This window comes from Morchella sextelata (genome assembly GCF_020137385.1).
Source record: "Morchella sextelata strain SCLS chromosome Unknown scls_17, whole genome shotgun sequence".
NCBI lineage: Eukaryota > Fungi > Ascomycota > Pezizomycetes > Pezizales > Morchellaceae > Morchella > Morchella sextelata.
In genome coordinates this window covers 1,449,348-1,466,824 of record NW_025408632.1, presented here as the reverse complement: position 1 = coordinate 1,466,824, position 17,477 = coordinate 1,449,348, and the positions used below count along the sequence as shown (strand labels likewise).

The 17,477-nt window shown below is 52.9% G+C and overlaps 4 protein-coding genes across 4 annotated transcripts; 3 read left to right on the top strand and 1 right to left on the bottom strand.

Moving 5' to 3' along the window:
• Positions 1 to 631: 631 nt before the first annotated feature.
• H6S33_004481 (uncharacterized protein) lies at positions 632 to 1,952 on the bottom strand (the record flags this gene model as incomplete). Its single annotated transcript, XM_044835847.1, has 5 exons — positions 632 to 796; positions 872 to 1,147; positions 1,229 to 1,288; positions 1,350 to 1,572; positions 1,648 to 1,952. The coding sequence occupies 5 exons, from the start codon at positions 1,950 to 1,952 to the stop codon at positions 632 to 634; spliced, it is 1,029 nt and encodes a 342-aa protein (XP_044691219.1).
• Positions 1,953 to 6,014: 4,062 nt separating this feature from the next.
• Positions 6,015 to 9,490, top strand: H6S33_004480 (uncharacterized protein; the record flags this gene model as incomplete). Its single annotated transcript, XM_044835846.1, has 5 exons — positions 6,015 to 6,515; positions 6,602 to 7,643; positions 7,692 to 8,080; positions 8,130 to 8,417; positions 8,477 to 9,490. 5 exons carry the CDS (start codon positions 6,015 to 6,017, stop codon positions 9,488 to 9,490), a joined length of 3,234 nt encoding a protein of 1,077 aa, XP_044691218.1.
• Positions 9,491 to 11,187: 1,697 nt separating this feature from the next.
• Positions 11,188 to 12,405, top strand: H6S33_004479 (uncharacterized protein; the record flags this gene model as incomplete). Its single annotated transcript, XM_044835844.1, has 3 exons — positions 11,188 to 11,212; positions 11,283 to 11,841; positions 11,910 to 12,405. The coding sequence occupies 3 exons, from the start codon at positions 11,188 to 11,190 to the stop codon at positions 12,403 to 12,405; spliced, it is 1,080 nt and encodes a 359-aa protein (XP_044691217.1).
• A 2,183-nt stretch (positions 12,406 to 14,588) lies between these two features.
• H6S33_004478 (uncharacterized protein) lies at positions 14,589 to 15,554 on the top strand (the record flags this gene model as incomplete). The annotated part of the gene is made up of 1 exon (XM_044835843.1): positions 14,589 to 15,554. One exon carries the CDS (start codon positions 14,589 to 14,591, stop codon positions 15,552 to 15,554), a length of 966 nt encoding a protein of 321 aa, XP_044691216.1.
• Between the last annotated feature and the right edge of the window lie 1,923 nt (positions 15,555 to 17,477).

The following is a 17,477-nucleotide window of genomic DNA, read 5'->3' as shown; positions in this document are numbered from 1 at the left end:
TCCCCTGTGGCTGTTCATGTGTCAGGAGTTTGGCTTGACGGTTAGGGGTTTACCGGGTCTCCGTGTGGTTGTGGGTTAATTGGGTGCGCTTGATAACTAGACTAATAACCACTACGCATAAAGCTAATATAGGGGTTCGTAAATACTTACTATTAACTAAACCCTTTTCAGAATTTGTAGGTGCTTTGTTCTTGGAGATTGTAGATGTCAATGATTTTTTGGTCGAGCATGCTTACCCACATCTGCATGATGGCACCAACGCAGATACGATTGATTTCATTATTTATTCGTCGAGTACATACTTATATATTCTACTGCCTTTTGCGATATATAGCACTCTTCTCAAGCAAGCCCCATTCATAAATACAAAACAATAAAAACAAATAAAAATGTCGTCCAGCGAGCTCACAACATATCCAAAATGATATCTTGCCCCCCTCCAGATTATACCCTTTCCCTACCAAATTTTCTACTGTCTCTCGTCGAATCTTCCACAACCCCCCCCTCTTTTCCTGCCATCCATCCGGTCCCGTTTCGCCTCGGCTAGCGATACCGTATCTATGATACTGTCCCACGAAACAGTTGGAAAGCTCCCTTCATTCCCTTCTTCTACTCTTTCAATCCTTCTGGCTTACAATTCCATAAAGTCCATAATAGTAGCAAGATCTGGCTCCGTCCAATACGAAAACTTCACCAGGTCCTCATTATTCTTCGCCACGAACCCCACGATCCAGCCCTGGTTATGCACCATGGCCGAGGACCGATCAACCATGTACACCTCCCACCCGTTTTTGAGCTAGTAGCACCCGCCTGTCAGTCTACGAAGTTCTGGTAGGTGGTATAGGTAGTTGGAGTAGAAAGGGAAACCCACCACACCCCGCGTCTCATATCCGATGCCCACTGCTATCGACTTTAGAATATTCGTAGCGTCTACTGCCATCTTCTTTAGGAATGGCGACCCGATCGCCAGCTGCTGTAGCATTGCTGTACGGGTTGTCTTTTGCGCTGCTGTTAGGGTGGACTTTTGGGTTGATGTTATCAGGGCTTCTATTTGCATCCCCTGGTGGGGTGTGCCTAGGAAGACGATGTTCTTGACAGAGGATAGGATTTGCCTATATGCGCTGTTGGCGAGGCACTCGAGGAGTGCCTGGAGTATCAATTCCGTGTTAAAAACGTGTTTTGAATTCATAAATAGCTGAAGCTAAGCAATGTCTAGTGGAGCACATGCCTGCACGACCATGATCCCGCCAATGTTATGCCCGATAAAGATAATAGGACGAGTCTGGGCCTATATATATATACTCATGATCAGAGAAAGCTTTCTATAACATCTAGATATTGGTTTTTACCTTCGACCCCGTTCTCGCTTTCACTAGCTCTTGCAGGAACTCCTTCCTATAGTCGACCCAGCTCTTCCCGCTCACAAGGCGCGTATCATACCCATATGTCATCACCCGCGAATTCGCAAGCGTAGGCCTCAGCGGGATAAAGTCCCGCAACCACATCTTCCCCGACTCTGGCTCCAGCCAGGTGTTATATGCGTGCCCATCAACACCTCCCACTGCAATGATGCTACAATATCAATTATCATCGATCAGTCAAGTCCTTGGCACCGCAAAAATTTAATTCACGGAGGTTGAGCTATACTCATATCTCGCATTCTCTCCACCCGCATTCAGCTGTGTCAGGCCCTGGAAATGGTTATCGATCTCTAGGGCATAGCCCTGTCCATTGACGCGGTAGACGCCAGTTTGGTCAAGAACTGAGAGGGCGCCGTTGTATTTGAGAAGTGCGGTCTGCGACCCTTCGGACGGTGCGGGGTAGAGTGAGAGACTGGTGTCGGGGAGGGTGTCGAAGGCTGCGTAGGCCGTTTTGAGGGCTGTGAGGAGCGTACTTTTGGGCCAAGAGATGGGGACGTTTTTGATGCGGTAGTAGTGGGCGCTTGGGGCCATGGTTATAGAGGGAGTATATAATAAATAAAATAAATAAACAGTGTATAGATATGAGTATATTGATAATAAGAAGCTGTGAATTAAAGAATCATCAGGAGCTTTTACCATTGCCTACTTATATCCCTGTTTTTTCTCGCTGAAGCGCCTGCGCTAGCGTGATATTCATAGCTGATTGTTGATCATTGGCTCAGTGGCCGCCGGTGAGACGCCCATCTCGATGAGCTTGATACAGCTTATCCCTTCGTCTGTCAGTTAAATGCTGCCACCCCAAGAAAAAGCAAATCTGGTGTGGCTTTCCTAACAGATCTCGTTATCTCTCTTATCAAATAACAGATCTCCCATACAAATTTAATTCCTCTATTATAGGGTGGCAGCATTGACAGACGAAGGGTTATCGTCCACAGAAACCTGTCTGCACACCACTTGACGCCGTATACTGGCAGGTCGAGATATCCATGCAGCGAATCATTGGACATGCATAAGGGCTCGGCGTTTCTTTTTCTAAGAGGATTTAACGCACAGCTTTGTTAGTCTAGTACTCTGCTATGTTATAGGTAACCATGTGTGATGAACATCTGCACCGGGGGGGCGTCAAAACCGGTCGTTGACATCCACATTTAGCGTCCAGGGTTAGGGCTGTTCCATAAACGCCGCAATAGAGCGTATTTGCCAACCGTCAATTTCAAGAATTTACAAATTTTGGGGCTCCGAAATGGCAACCGGGGCTGTTAATTTTGAATTTCGGTGGGGCGGCGTGCTGTGAGATATACCAGGAGGATCACAAGTACCCAGTTGTTACTACCGAAGCTAGTATCATGGGTATGAATTTTCAGTTCGAACAGCGTACTTCACAGGTAGCGTGATGGGTTGTCTGGTTTTCGGGGTTTATTCTGTCATACCGTTAACCAGATCGATTTTGGCCACTGCAGGGAACTGTCAATTTTGCCTCCCGAAACTGTCAAGTTTGAAGTGTCGATAGTTGAAATTGACGGTTGGCAAATACGCTCTAATATAGACACGGTTGTTGGTGGCAAAGAGGGCATAGATTTATGTCTTATCGTGACGTCTTATGTTATCCATTCGAGTAAAAGCAAATGATTGAATTGCCTGCCGCCTGAATACATGCAGTATGTATGTGCATAGATGTAGTGCGTTTTATATTATCCGCTGACGGAAGAGGCCGCTGAGGATGGCGCTTCAAAACAGCTGTAGGTACATGTATTTGTACGCTAGACGCTTTGGAAATGCAGGATGAGATATTATGATATTGGCCGGCTTGCCAAGGCCGTTCTCCTAATTGAGTTCAGTCCATGAAATGATTGTAACTGTGCCAAGACATTGATTTACACTAAGCTGTAGCCTGTAGGTATTGCAATTTTGTAGGAAGTTCCACTCTGCGGGTACAAGTAATGTTTCAATCAATTGGATGGCGCCGTACAGAATACGTGACTATTATCGACGTATACTACAACTGTGAAGAATGGGTGGCTTGACAACCTGTCTTCAATTGTGTCGTATAAAGCTAGAAACTCAGTAGTCCTCCTATCAATATATCATCATCGTCTCATCCAATAGTTTGGTCTTGCTCAGCCATTAGAGCACGCACTGCCTTATCCCTTCGTCTGGCAAAAAATGCTGCCCACCCCCAAAAAAGCAAATTTTATATGTGGCTTTACTAACAGATCCCGTTATCTCTCTTATCAAATAATAAATAGATCTCACATACAAATATAATTCATGTGTTATAGGGTGGGCAGCATTGCCAGACGAAGGGATAATTGCCTCTTGAGACACATGTGGTTGGAGTTGCCGCTTCTTTGTAGTGGGATATCTGCAACCATGATATGATATGTCTGGGTTGTGATGTTTTGTGTAGTAGGTGGTAAACGTCTTATGAAGGAGCCCAATGTCTTAATTCTTTTCAAATGTCTAGGGATCGGGGCGCATTTGGGCATTCATCCATTGGATCCGGGAGATATTTGTCCCCAGGTCCTAGTATGCTAATATGCGGCAGAAAAAACCATCTCCCAAACGCCACATCGACTGTATATCGGCCTCACCTATGGCCAATAACGTACCTGTCCTCCGTTAGAAAGGCACCCCCTTCATCAAGCACCCCAGGACGTGGCTTTCGGCATCTTCTCAACGGGGGCTCCAGCGCCTTTTGTACCTACCCTTCTAGCCTCCCCCCCATCCTTCACACCTTCCCACCCCGTCCTACCCTCCCCACCACGGCCCGACCAACTCCACCCACGACTCCCGACGCAACGCTCCGCTCTCTTGACCCACCGCCAGGTAGGCAGAGGTAGGTCACAGCCAGCCGTGCCCGGCCGGCCGCTCGGCGGTTGTGTTGCTGCTTCGGGATACGTTTTGGATTCTTTTGCGGGGAGGTGCGGGGAGGTTGTGGGCTCGCTTTTCTTTACCCAGCTGGTGTTGGGGTTGGATTGGGGTTGTGCTACTCTATCTAGCGTTGTGGATGGAAGGAGAGCGGCGAGGAGGGATGGAGGGAGGGACGGGAGGAGAGGGGAAGGGGGACGATGTGTAATAGGCCGACATGGTGCCGGAGGAAGGTGGCAACGGAAAAACGTTGTCACCGTTGGATCGGGGGCGTTTGGTAAGAAAAAGTAAAAACTGGTGCAGGAGCAGTTAGGCAGACGGGCGGTTTAGTTGTGCATCGCTAGTAAATACTAATGTTTGTATCCGCGGGGGGGGGATTTTGGGATCCAGGTAAACAAATGAGATGATACTAAAATCGAAAAAGTCAGAATTATCATGCTTTCCGATATTGATATTATTTGTGACACTTGCTCGTATCCAGTTCAGAGCCTCACAAAGAACCACAAACAAACCCATGGATCCAGTCCACGCGGCATCCCCAATCCCAATGTTCCCACAACTAACTGCCATCCACGAAATTCCAGAACCCAGAAACAGCACCCACCTTCCCCGTTTGTTCGTCTTTACCCCCTCCCCTCCCTCCCCAGCCTCCTGGGCAGCAGTTAGGCTGTCACCGCTCGCCCCCTCCCTCCCTCCCCACCCACCCACCCCCGCGGGAATGCCCGTTGTGGGGACCTCTTTGCGGGGAACCTCCTTCTCTCTTGTCCCCACCACACCTCCGCGCTGGGGGTGGGGTTGGCTTGGTTGGGGAGCTGGTCCTGCATAGTGACGTCTTGTTATAGTAAGTGGCCGCGATCTGCGATCGGCAGGGTCAGGGACTGGAACTAGACTGGCGGAGAGAGAGTGAGAGCCGCACCTCTCTCTTTAGCCGTTGGTCTCGTGAGAGGGAGTTGGGGCAAGTCAGAAGGGCCGGGCAGCCAGTCTGTTTGGCTTGTGAATAATTTGCTGTGGGGAAGCTGGCAAATGCGAAAGTGGAGTAAAAAACATATGGGAAGGGGAAGAGAGATCTAGAGGAAAAGGCGATATATGACTATGACCCCCCGGTCTTCTACTGATTCTTCTACGGCTGTACCTGTCTCTGTCTCTGTCTCAGAGCTAGCTAGCTACTCTTCTCCACATCTTCACCCCCCTAACCTTCCTCTCCCTAACCTCCTCCTCCTCCCTCCTCCATACCATCTCGTATTGATCCTAATCTTAATCCTGCTTGCTGCCTTCCTTCCCCAGAAAACGCGCCCTGCCCCACCCTGGTTCTCGGTAGAAATACCCAGCTACATTACATAGCAGGCTGTGCCACCCCCGGAAGCAAAGGGAAAGGAGCAGCTCTCGGCGCACGTACGTACGAAACAAGGTCAAAGTCCAAGCCAACACGAGCACCAAGCAGTGAAAAATACGCCGCGACAGACAGGACAGTACAGGACAGTCTTAACAGTGACCTGAGTAAAATACCGCACATATACATACAAAATATAACATAGCAGCTAGCAGCACACCTACATACATACATCCAGCCTAGCTCACGTTGTACCTGCTTACCTGCCTCTATCCCCGCGCCCCGAACCAAACCTGATTCTGCAAAACCCCAGAGCAAAACTAAAAGTGGCCGCGAAGAAATCAGCGCCCCGGAACGAAGAGGAGGGGGGGGATGGTGTCGCGACAGCACTCGTCATGCACCACGGCCTACGAGATGATGACGGTTACGGTAGCATCAGCAGTGGCCCCGGGAAAGGATATAATGCGCGCTCCTACCGCACCTTCCCCGCCGTAGATTACGAGCAAGAGAAAGATCAATCCTCTCTGTCGTTATCGTCAAGAGAAAAAGGTACTTACGGAAAGAAGACTTGCTCCTTTTCATCACTGCCTTCTTCGAAGATGGCGCGCGCACTGTTAATGTCGCTGCTACTCACGCTGTCGCTGCTGCTGACGTGCTCGTCGGCGCTGCCGGTGGTGTCGAGTGAGTTGCTGAGTTTGCTACGGGGGCGGCAGCTGTCGACGCCGCCGCCGTCGGACTGGGACAATAACACTGTGCCGCAGAATATCACGGAGTTCGACTCCGAGTCGTGGGTACTGAGTACGAACAGTTTTCTGCCGAACCATTATCAGAACCAGCCGTATGTTGCGAATGGATACCATGGCAGCCGTGTCCCTGCTGAGGGCGTTGGCTTTTGGGTATGTCGCTTTGCTTTTGCTCTCATCCTACCATATATGTGTATTTTCCTGTGGATAATATCACTGACATCTAACCTTCTGGGCAGATCTCCACCTCCTCGCCCAACTACAACCCCACCAAAGTGCCGCCCATTAACGGCTGGCCACTCGACAACCCTCGTCAAACCGTCGCCACCGTCTCCGGCTTCTGGGACTACCAGCACAACACCACACGCACAAACTTCCCCGAGCTGCTGAAAGACGGCGGCGAGAGCGTCATCTCCGGAATCCCCACATGGACCACCTTCTACATCACTACCCCCGACGGCCAGCACACCTATGCCCCCGGCGTCGACCCCGAGTCCGTTACAGCGTTCTATCAGGGCCTTAGCATCCGCAACGGCGTGCTGACCACCGCGGTTACCTGGGTCCCTGTAGAGGACGGCCCAGAGTATCAGATCACGTTCACGGTCTTGGCGCACCGCTCGCGTGTCAATGTCGGCATGATGAAAGTCGACATCACATCGAGCGCCGACGGCGAGGTGATCGTTACTGATATCCTGGATGGTGCTGGTGCACAGCGCACCGACCACGCTGGGAAGGAGTTCGAGTCCAAGGACGACCTGATCTGGACTGCGGTGCGGCCGTGGGGCATTGAGGAAGTCGCGGCGTATGAGGTGTCGACGCTCGACTTTGGCGCGTGCGCGAGCGCGGTGGTGGAGGGGTCGCGCGTGGATGCTGCCGAGCGTGCGTATGTTTCGAAGCACGTTTCCACGGTTACGCAGGAGTATAGGCTCAACCTGGCGGCGGGGGAGACGGCGACGCTGTATAAGTATGTGGGCATTGCGAGCAGTGATGCGTTTAAGGACCCCGCGAAGACTGCTAGGAAGGCGGCGATGAAGGCGAAGAAGGATGGCTGGGAGCAGCTGCTGGAGGAACACGATGAGGCGTGGAATGAGCTGTGGGAGGACGGCGATGTGATTGTAGATGGCGATGAGGTGCTCCAGATCTCGGTACGCGCGACGCTGTTCCATCTCTTGAGTAACATCAGAGGTGCCTCCGAGGGCCGCGGACTGGGCGATAACAGTATCTCTGTTGGTGGCTTGACTAGTGACTCTTATGCCGGTTTGGTATTTTGGGATGCTGATTGTGAGTGGACTTTTCTATTTATATGGGCCGAATGCTAACTGATGACAGTGTGGATGCTCCCCGGACTGCTTGTTCTGCATCCCGACCACGGCGCAGCAATCAATGAGTACCGCTTCCGTCTCCTCCCGCAGGCCATCGAGAACGCAAAACAGCACGATATGCCCGGCGCGATGTACCCATGGACCTCGTCACGCTTTGGAAACTGTACCGGGACAGGCCCGTGTGCGGACTACCAGTACCATCTCAACACCGATATCGCCCTCGTTCACTGGCACCAGTTCTTGAGCACCGGCGACTACGACTGGCTGAAGGAGCAGGGGTGGCCCGTGATCAAGGCCGTCACCGACATGTGGGCTGCCTTTGTGCGGAAGAGTAATGTGACGGGCGAAGACGGCCTTGAGGTCGGGATGTACACTGTCCACAACATGACGGATCCTGTATGTAAACCCTCGGAGAATTGGTTAATGAAGTTTCTAATAGGCATAGGATGAATACGCAAACCACATCGACAACGGTGCATTCACAAACGCCGGTGTCAAGGTTCTTATGGGAATTGCAAAGGCTGCCGCTGAGCTTCTTGGATACTCGGCCCCTGAGAAGTGGACCGATATCGAGGAGAACATCTTCATCCCGTACAACACCGCGGCCTCGATCATCCCCGAGTACGGCGGCATGAACGGGAGTGTGGAGATCAAGCAGGCTGATGTTGTGCTGATCAACTATCCCCTTGAGTTCCGTCTCAACGAGAGCCAGGCTCTGGGTGATCTCGACTTTGCAAGTTCTCCTCAATCTTTGATTTCTTTTTTTAGAATTTTAATTCTAATGTTAATTAGTACGCCCGCGCCCAATCCCCCGACGGCCCCGCCATGACCTGGGCCATGTTCGCCATCAACGCCGCCGACCTCTCCCCCGCCGGCTGTGCCTCCTACACCTACTTCGTGTACGCCTCGCAGCCCTACCTGCGCGAGCCCTACTACCAGTTCAGCGAGCAGATGAACGACAACATCACCGAGAACGGCAACACCAACCCAGCCTTCACCTTCCTCACCGGCCACGGCGGCTTCCTGCAGATTCCTACACACGGCTTCACGGGGTACCGCCCGCGCCTCGACGCATTCTACCTCGACCCGTCGCTGCCCCCGCAGCTTCAGGGACTAGAGGTAAAGGGCATGAAGCACCAGGGCGCCGTCTTCAACGTCCGCATTGAGCTCGAGAACACCACCATCACCCGCGTGGCCCCCCGCAAAACACTCTCTGCCAGAAACACGACTACGTCTCTCGATGCGCCGGTGACGGTCCGCATCGGCGCCCGTAACGCAATGGCAGGCGACTGGCAGGTCGCCCTCGGCGAGTCCCTCATCATACCTACCCGCCGCCCCGACCTCAACGGCACGGACCTGCCGGGCAACCTTGCACAGTGCAAGCCTGCCACCTCAGACAGTACGTGGGTGGCAGGGCAGTTCCCGCTGGCCGCTGTCGATGGGTCGAACCATACGACGTGGCAGCCGGCGACGAGTGCGCCGAGCGCAGTGACGGTGGACCTGCTAGCGCCGACGAAGATCAAGGGCGTGTCGTTTAACTGGGCAAAGTACCCGCCGGAGGCGTGGACGGTGCTAGTGGCGGACAGCGAGGACGGCGAGTGGACGGTGGTTGGGGCAAATAGTAGTGTGGAGGTCAGCGATCCGTGGAGGAGGGATGAGTCGCTGGTGGTGAGGAGGCATGTGGGGAATGTGACAGTGCAAATGCTGGAGGAGGAGGTGGAGGCAAGGTGGGTGAAGTTGGTGATTGAGGGGACCAAGGGGGATAAGGCGGTGGGGGCTACGGTGGCGCAGTTTGGGCTGCTGTAGTGGGTTTGCCCTACTGTGTTAGATCTTTGTGTGTTTGTTGGTTAGTTGTCTATGCTAGTTAGCTATGCCTTTGGGCATGGGGCCTTTTGAGCGTTTATGTAGTTGTAGTTTTATGTAGAAATGATATATGCTTCTCAAGTAGAGTGTGTGTGTGTGTTTGGGATCATTGACCTGTCATATGTGGGATAAGAAGCACAAACTAGCGGAAAAGAAGTTTGGTGGAAGTGCCTATTGAAGACTTTATATATGACCTCCAGCGGGGCGGAGGTGTGATACGCCAGAATGATGCACTTTCGCTTTCGTCACCTGCATAATCTGGAAGAACAAGGAAATGCAGGTACAATCTCTTTGGATTATAGCACTATCTAGAGTGGGTTACGTATGAGGATCTGGTGGCGATATTGTATTATAGTTACGGGTGGTATTATATCTCTTGTGTTATTGTAGTGTTGTAGGGTTTTGTATGTGCAGTTCGCCATTCAAAGGTATTATTAAACCGCTCTGGATGGATAGATATGATAGATAGCTAGATGGGTAGAGACGTGGGTAGAGAGGTATGTAGAGAGAGGGGATGTAGACAGACGGTAGCCAGATTGGAAGACAGATTGAAAGTCGCGCTTGGGGTATGATAGATGACCTGATTGATGATAGAGGAAAGAGTCCTCTAACCGCGAAGATATATATACTACCTAGTCCGGTATATGTGTTCTACTTGTACAATGCTGAGTGTTCTCTTTCGATCTGAATGCAGTATTGTTAACTATCCTTACATATAGCCAGATCTGCACATAGACACGTAGATACATGTAGCTACATCTAGCCATGTAGGTACAATATGTACATGTAGTCTACAAGTCTCGTTGGATATGTGTCATTCAAAGCAATAATATCACGGTGTCAAACAGCGAAGGACCCGCTGTCAAGAGGAATGTGTCCTAACTGGGCTCCTATAAAATGGCTTTGAATGGCTTTAGACGTCGATAATAATTGAAGCTTTGAGACTCGTGGATGAGGGCAATTAACGAATCCCTAATCAATCAATCAATCAATCAATCTGAGACTCGTCAAACCCGATCTCAGATCTTCCGAGTGAGCGCCTATGAGTGAGTCACCCCCACCATGGTCACGGTTCCCAAATTTCCCGTGGGGGTAATGATCAACACATCACATATGATATTAGTGCAGTCTGCTTTGCAAGCTTTCAGAGCTTTTGTGGGTTGTGGGAGTCATCCATCAGAACTGCGGGGAAGAGGAAAGGGAAATATAGGCAGTTGGATCAGGCGAACCATCGGTCTACTATCACGGGTAGATGTGTGGAGATTATGCACCTGTCGGTAGCTAAGCCAACCAGAGCAAAGCGGCAAAAGATCTAAAGGCAGGTACCTACATCACATAGAGAGGTTGTTGCAGTTGTTAGTGTTAGCAGCTGGATGGGGGACTTGGTGGGATTTGCTTGGTGAGGTATAAATAGCATCCCTTGCCCCTCCCTCCTCTTCCCCTCTTCTCTTCTGTATCTTCCATCACACTCTCACTTTTCCGCAACATTATCTTTTTCAGCTGATAGGCAGGGCTTAGGGCTTAGGGCTTAGGGCTAGATTACACAACACCCCTTCACAGCCCGTCACCCGGACACACATTCACGACTCCCCCGAACACACTCGCGAAGGGCAGAAGGGACCCTCGACACACAGCTCACGATGCCCTTCCCCTTCCCCCCCATCAGTCAGTCCTCTCCCCGCCCCCCTCAGCATCTGTTGGAGTATCAGTACTGAACCCCCCCCCCCCCCCACAGGCCCCGAAGAAAGAGCATCCCTCAAAGTCTCCCTCAAGGCCTACGAAGACTACCGCCTCCTCCTCTACCTCCGCCAATGCATCACCAATGTCGAGAAGGCCATTAGGGCCGAGGGCCCCATGACCATCGGCGTCAGAGAGTTCGCCACGCTGCGCCGCGTCCTCTCGCTCGCCTCGCAGGCCAAGTTCGACGACGACGGCCTGTACTACCGCGTCTCCGAGATTGGCCGTGCGATGAGCCACCTCATGAAGCCAGACATCTACGGCGCCGACATCGCCTGGACGGCGAGTAAGCTGTGCGAGCGCTGGGGGAGGGGCGAGTTTGCGCCGGGCCCTGTGCCGTCGGACGAGGACTTTGAGTTCACGAGTGATGAGGAGGAGGGGCGTGCGAGCGATGATTGGGACGAAGATGAGGTGGCGGATGACTGGGAGGCCGGCGGCCTCATGAGGGGGATCAAGGTGACGAGCTCCCGGACGGGGGGCAGGACGTATAGTCTCGATCCAGCGTTTCCGCGCCGCGATGCTGCGGTGTTTGGACACAACGGGTTGGAGGTTGGAGAGTGAGTTTATATACCCCTTCCCCCCGACTCGGAGTTACTATATAGAATGTGTGCTGACAGGAACACAGCTGGTGGCCATACCAGATCTGCGCGCTCCGCGACGGCGCCCACGGCTCACGCATGGGCGGCATCCACGGCCGCATCCAAGGCGGCGCCTACAGCGTCGTCATCTCCGGCAACATCGACTACGAGGACACCGACGCAGACCAGGGCGACACCGTCTTCTACTCCGGCTCGCGCGGGAACCGCAAAGACGAGGACATGAGGGGCAGCGACGTGCCCCCCGTGCTCACGAACGCCACCATGTCGCTCATCAAATCCGAGCAGACGGGGAAGCCCGTTCGGCTTTTCCGCAGCCAGAAGGACTCGCGCTGGGCCCCCTCGGTGGGCATCAGGTACGACGGGCTGTATCGGGTCATCAGTCATGTCACCTTGACCACCGACGATGGCACCGGGTTCTATAGGTTTACGCTGAGTAGGATCACGGGTCAGCCGCCGATTGATAGGAACCGGCCCAGTCTGGCGGAGAGGAAGGAGTATGTGAAGATGACGCATAACCGTTAGGTGTGCAGGCATCCGGGGATCGGGGGGTGAAAAGGTGCTGGGGTCAACGGGGGTGTGGGATAGGTCTTTTCGTTTTCGTTTTTTTTTTTATCTTTTTTCTTTTTGTAGGTTATGTTCTTTTTTTATATAGCTTGTAGGTATGTTACATCTAATCGACAACTCGGCGTAAAAGGGGGCCAAAATATCATTTCCAAATCAAACGAGCATTTCTGTATTATTGCATTCTTGCTTATTGACATGTAGGTTTATTAAACCAGCGCTATCTACAGTTTCCGGTAGAATTATTGCGAAAGTCAGAGCTAAAAGAGTGGATTTTGTTGGTCTGTGCTCGTAGCAAAAATCTTTTAAGGGCCAATAGGACTATCGGGTCACGGGGAACCCACTTTCGCAATAATTCTACCGGAAACTGTAGAGAACCAAATCCTAGTCCGCTCACTCCCATCAATCGAATCCCCTTGTCTGCTGTTAATCCTACCAAACATCAACACCCAGAAAACCAGAGAAACAAGCCACCACCAAAGCCACCCCCGAGTGAACAAACACAACCATCATCTCCAGCCAGCTAAATACCCACGATTCTTAACCCACTAACCACACCTATACCTAGGCCACATATAACCAAACCCACTCCGCCACCCGCCAACCGTCCGCCCACTCACCCGTTAGTTACCCCACCATACACCCCCGCCCACCAAACAATCAAACCGAGTGACAACCCATGATCCCCCTCCCCTCCCCCCATGCAAGTCCCCGTCCTGTGCCCGTGTACCAGCGACACCAACACCGATAACGATACGAGGGCGCACAATGCTGTACGCCAGGGAGGATCGTGTGATGCTGTTGTCACGCTGTAGATGACGGAGTCCCAATGCGAGGTGGAATGGCAGGTGTAACGGTTATTTAGTAGATATACGAGGTGTAGCGTTACTAAAGTGTATATAGGTTTTTTTGGAAGTTGGATGGACGGTGTGGATGGGGATGGATGGATGGATGGTGACGATAGTTATGGCTGTGAATACGAGTACGGGGAGGCACTGGGCTTTAAAGGTTGAGGATGTTGGTGTTTGGAGCGTCTCTAAATGTCGGTGCTGAGAGGATGTACATGTAGAAGCACCACGGTATGTAGTGTAGAGAGAATAGAACTACTCCATTCGATCATTTAGATCTGTATCTATCTAGTTAGATCTGGGAGTGATGTGGTTCAAGATGGGTCAACAGCAGTAGCCATGGCCGCACTGCAGCTCCGGCCCAAACACTCGTCTCCGCAACACTTTCCAGCACTCCCACTCCCACTGCCCACCACTATGACTACACACTGACCACTACTACTAACGTTATGCAATCCCGTCCCCATCCCCGCAAACAGCTCGCTGGTGCTATCCTACATGTAAGTACCAACACCCCACTCCCAACGCCCACCACTACCCAAACCCACATCCAGCTAGCGCCCTTTCCCGAATCCTAGCGTCCTCTACTTAAGAGTAACAATACCTCCGTCCACAACCCCCCCACAAACCACCTCTCCCTCCGACGTGTTTCTCCCTCCCTCCCTCCCCTCCCCTCCCCACAATCCCTACCTTACCCACATTGCCTGAGTCACCACCCCACAGAGCCTCACGCAAGGCAACCAACCACCGCATCCAAGCCAGCCAGTCACGCACGCGCAGTCTGGTGTTACTCTACTCTACAAGGATCTCACAGCCAGAGAGCCGCACAAAGCCCCACCCGACTCAAGCCAACTGGCTAGCAAGTGAGCAGAGCATGTAGTGTTACTTGTTAGCCCATGTAGGGTGGAATAAGTCATAGATAGGTAAGTAAGCTATGTCGGTAGGTAGCAACCACACTGTCTGTCGGCCTGTCTGTCTGTCTGTCAGGGCGAAGGAGGCTGAGAAAAATGCGCTGCGCTCTCAACGTAGCTGCCGCCCTGCTACCTATCTTACCTCCCTAGCCTAACCTACCCCTACTTAAGTAACCCCGCGGAACGACCATCGATCCGGAGGTCTGTCCTGCTGTTCTGTTCTGTTCTGTTCTGTTTCTGTCCTTGTCTCTTCTGGATGGTGATACGGAAAGACGGTGTTTTGGCTCCTGTTTTTTTTTTCTGTTTTCTGGTTCTGGTTTTCTGGTTTCCTGTCTGATTGTTAGCTATCCCACCGCCGCCGCCGCCGCGCAGCACCACGCCCGCCATGCACACCCACAACGCCCCCTCCTCCACAGCAGCGCGCTTCGACCCCACCACCATCCCTTCGACCACCTCCCTCACCATAACGCTCCACTACTCGCACCCTCCCCCCTGCCCCACCTCTCCCACCACCACCCCACCCCCCCTCCCCCCCAACCTCACCCACCCCACCCCACACGACACCACCCCCGCCCTCCACCGCGCCCTAACCTACTCCACCCGCCACCGCCTCCACTACACCACCCATCTCCTCAACAGCGGGTCCCCCGCCTCCGCCCGCGACCCCCAACTCAACACCCCCCTCCACATCCTCGCCGCGCGCACCCCCTGCGCCGTAAACACATGCATCGTGCGCCTGCTGCTGCAGCCTCAATATGGCGCCGACCACGACGCGCTCAACGCCGCGGGCTACACGCCGCTGCACGTCGCCGTGAAGCGCGGCAACGAGGATGTAGCGCGGGCGCTGCTCGTCGGCGGCGCGGGAGTGGATGTGCGGTGTGGATGCGGGGGTGGGACGGCGCTACATATTGCGGCGCGGCGGGGGTGGGAGAGTGGTGTTGCGTTATTGTTGGCGGCGGGGGCGAGTGTGGGGGTGCAGGATAGGATGGGGGCGACGCCGCTGCATGTGGCGGGGAGGATGGGGGATGCGGGTGTCGGGGTGGCGAGGTTGTTGATGGGTGCGGGGGCGGATGTGAATGTGCAGGATGGGGAGGGAAGGAGTGTGGTGCATGTGATGGCTATGGCGGGGAGCGTAGAGGGCGTGAGGATGTGTTTAGAGAGGGAGGCGGATCTGGAGGTGAGGGATGTCGGGGGAAGGACGGCGGGGATGGTGGATTGGAGGTTTGCGGTGGATACAGTGAGGTTTGAGGAGAGGAGGAGGAGGATGGGGGTGACGGTGGGGGTGAGGGCGGCGGGTGCTAGTGGTGAGGAGAGAGAGGGGAAGGCGTTGTTGAAGCCGGCTTCGTGTTAGGTTTCGGAATGGTGAAGGCGGGTGGGTCCATTTGTAGTTGGTTAGATGATCTTCCTCTCCATTGCTATTATTGGTATAGTCCGCTCTTTCTTCTTCCTATCATCACCATTTCTTGTCATTAGCAGCCATTTATTCTGTATTTCATTTATTTCATTTATTCCATCCCATTTATTCCATTATTTCTTCGATTCCCCATGTCCTCTTCTCCTGGTGATGGTTCGGGCTTTTGGGTTCGTTGGATTTACTCATCTTTAACTTGGCTGTTATTTTTTTCTTTTCGGTAGTTGGGAAATGAATTGAGATGAGACATGAAAGAATTGAGATGAGGCATGAAACAGTAGAGTGGTGCAATTGCGTGCATGATTGCGTGCCTGTGATGTAAGGGCCCGGAGGAGCTGATGCATGGCTGCGGCGTGCGCTTTTATTGGCCTGCGAGCTGGATTCGATTGTAGACACCCAGTACTTGGCTCAGTAGCTACATAGTATCATCCCATAAGAGGCTGGAGTACTCTAGAGACGTAGATATCCCATCGTCAGATCGAATTGGTGTAGTTGAAGTGAGAGCGAGAGGCTCGAATCGAATCCTCATTTTATCTTCCGTCTAATGAACATCTCGTTCTCGTTCTCTGGCCCTCTAGTACTGCCAAGACGAACCAATATCCTCACGGTGTCTGTCCACAATAACTGTGAGAGACGGTAATTTTACCTGGTTCCCAACAACACTAAGCCACGCCACCTCGTCCAATGAACGGGTATTGTATTCAGGTATAGTCCTCATTCTGTTCTGCAGAGATATGAGCGATAGCATCAATGGCCAGAAGCCCTTGATCGTTAATCCCTATTTCCACGATAGTTCCACCAGAGACTGTAGCTAGGGTCCTTGGATGTACTAGTTGGTATCTTTTGAACTCCATAGAGCAGGATCACTCTCCAGGGCTTTTTCCAGGAGCATAATTGCCATATTCTATATTCCAGGGCAGGTAGATAATCTTCATCCCCATCCCAGGCAGAGTACAGGTAGGTCCCACATTACCCCACTCCCCACTCGCCATCCCCATACCCCTCCTCCACAACCCCAACCCCAAACCCAGAGCCTCATCACGCCGCCACACGCCCACATCCGCCGGCAAATCAAGCGGAGCACCATGTCGTGCAGTGCACCTAGAGCCTGTACCCGGTACATGTACATGTACATATGTAGACGCATGTCTCTACCCTTCTTCCACCCTACCCTACCCTTCCGCTTGTTTAAGCGCGGTGTGGGGGGGGGGGGGGGGGGTGTCTACTGCTCCCGGCTAATCAGCCCACCACCCCAACGGTAACTAAGCTACTCTAACGGAACCTAACGGGGGGGGGCCAACGGAACCTGACGGGCGGGCGGGACGATCCTATGTGACGGGTCATCTGTTGAACTATCTATCTGTGTTTATCTAGCTGTGGGGGGGGGGGGGGGGGAGGGGTGGGTGTAGAGTATGGATGGACGAAGGTACATGGAGAGACCAGACATCAGATCATACCCACAGGCCATGGCCAGCCGCCAGCCAAGTGATTGGGTACCAACGGAGCGGTTCTCAATGCCCGGTGCAGCGGGGTGGGGTGTGAGAGGCAAGGAGCGAGAAGGAGGGGTGGGTGGGAAGGGAAGGTGGGAAGGGAAGGTGGGAAGGGAAGGTGGGAAGGGAAGGTGGGAAGGGAAGGGAAGGGAAGGGAAGGGCAGGGAAGGGGAGGGGTGGAAAGGCACGCGTAGACCTGGCTATGTAGCTAGCTAGCATTCCACACATACCTGTGTTATTGTTTTTGCAATCCCACCAGCCTAGCCTAGCCTGCCGTTCTTCATTCCATCCTCATCCTCTCTTCATCTCCTTCCTCCACGAGCTAGCAGAGGAAGAAGAAGAAGAAGAAGAAGAAGAAGAACAAGAAGAAGAA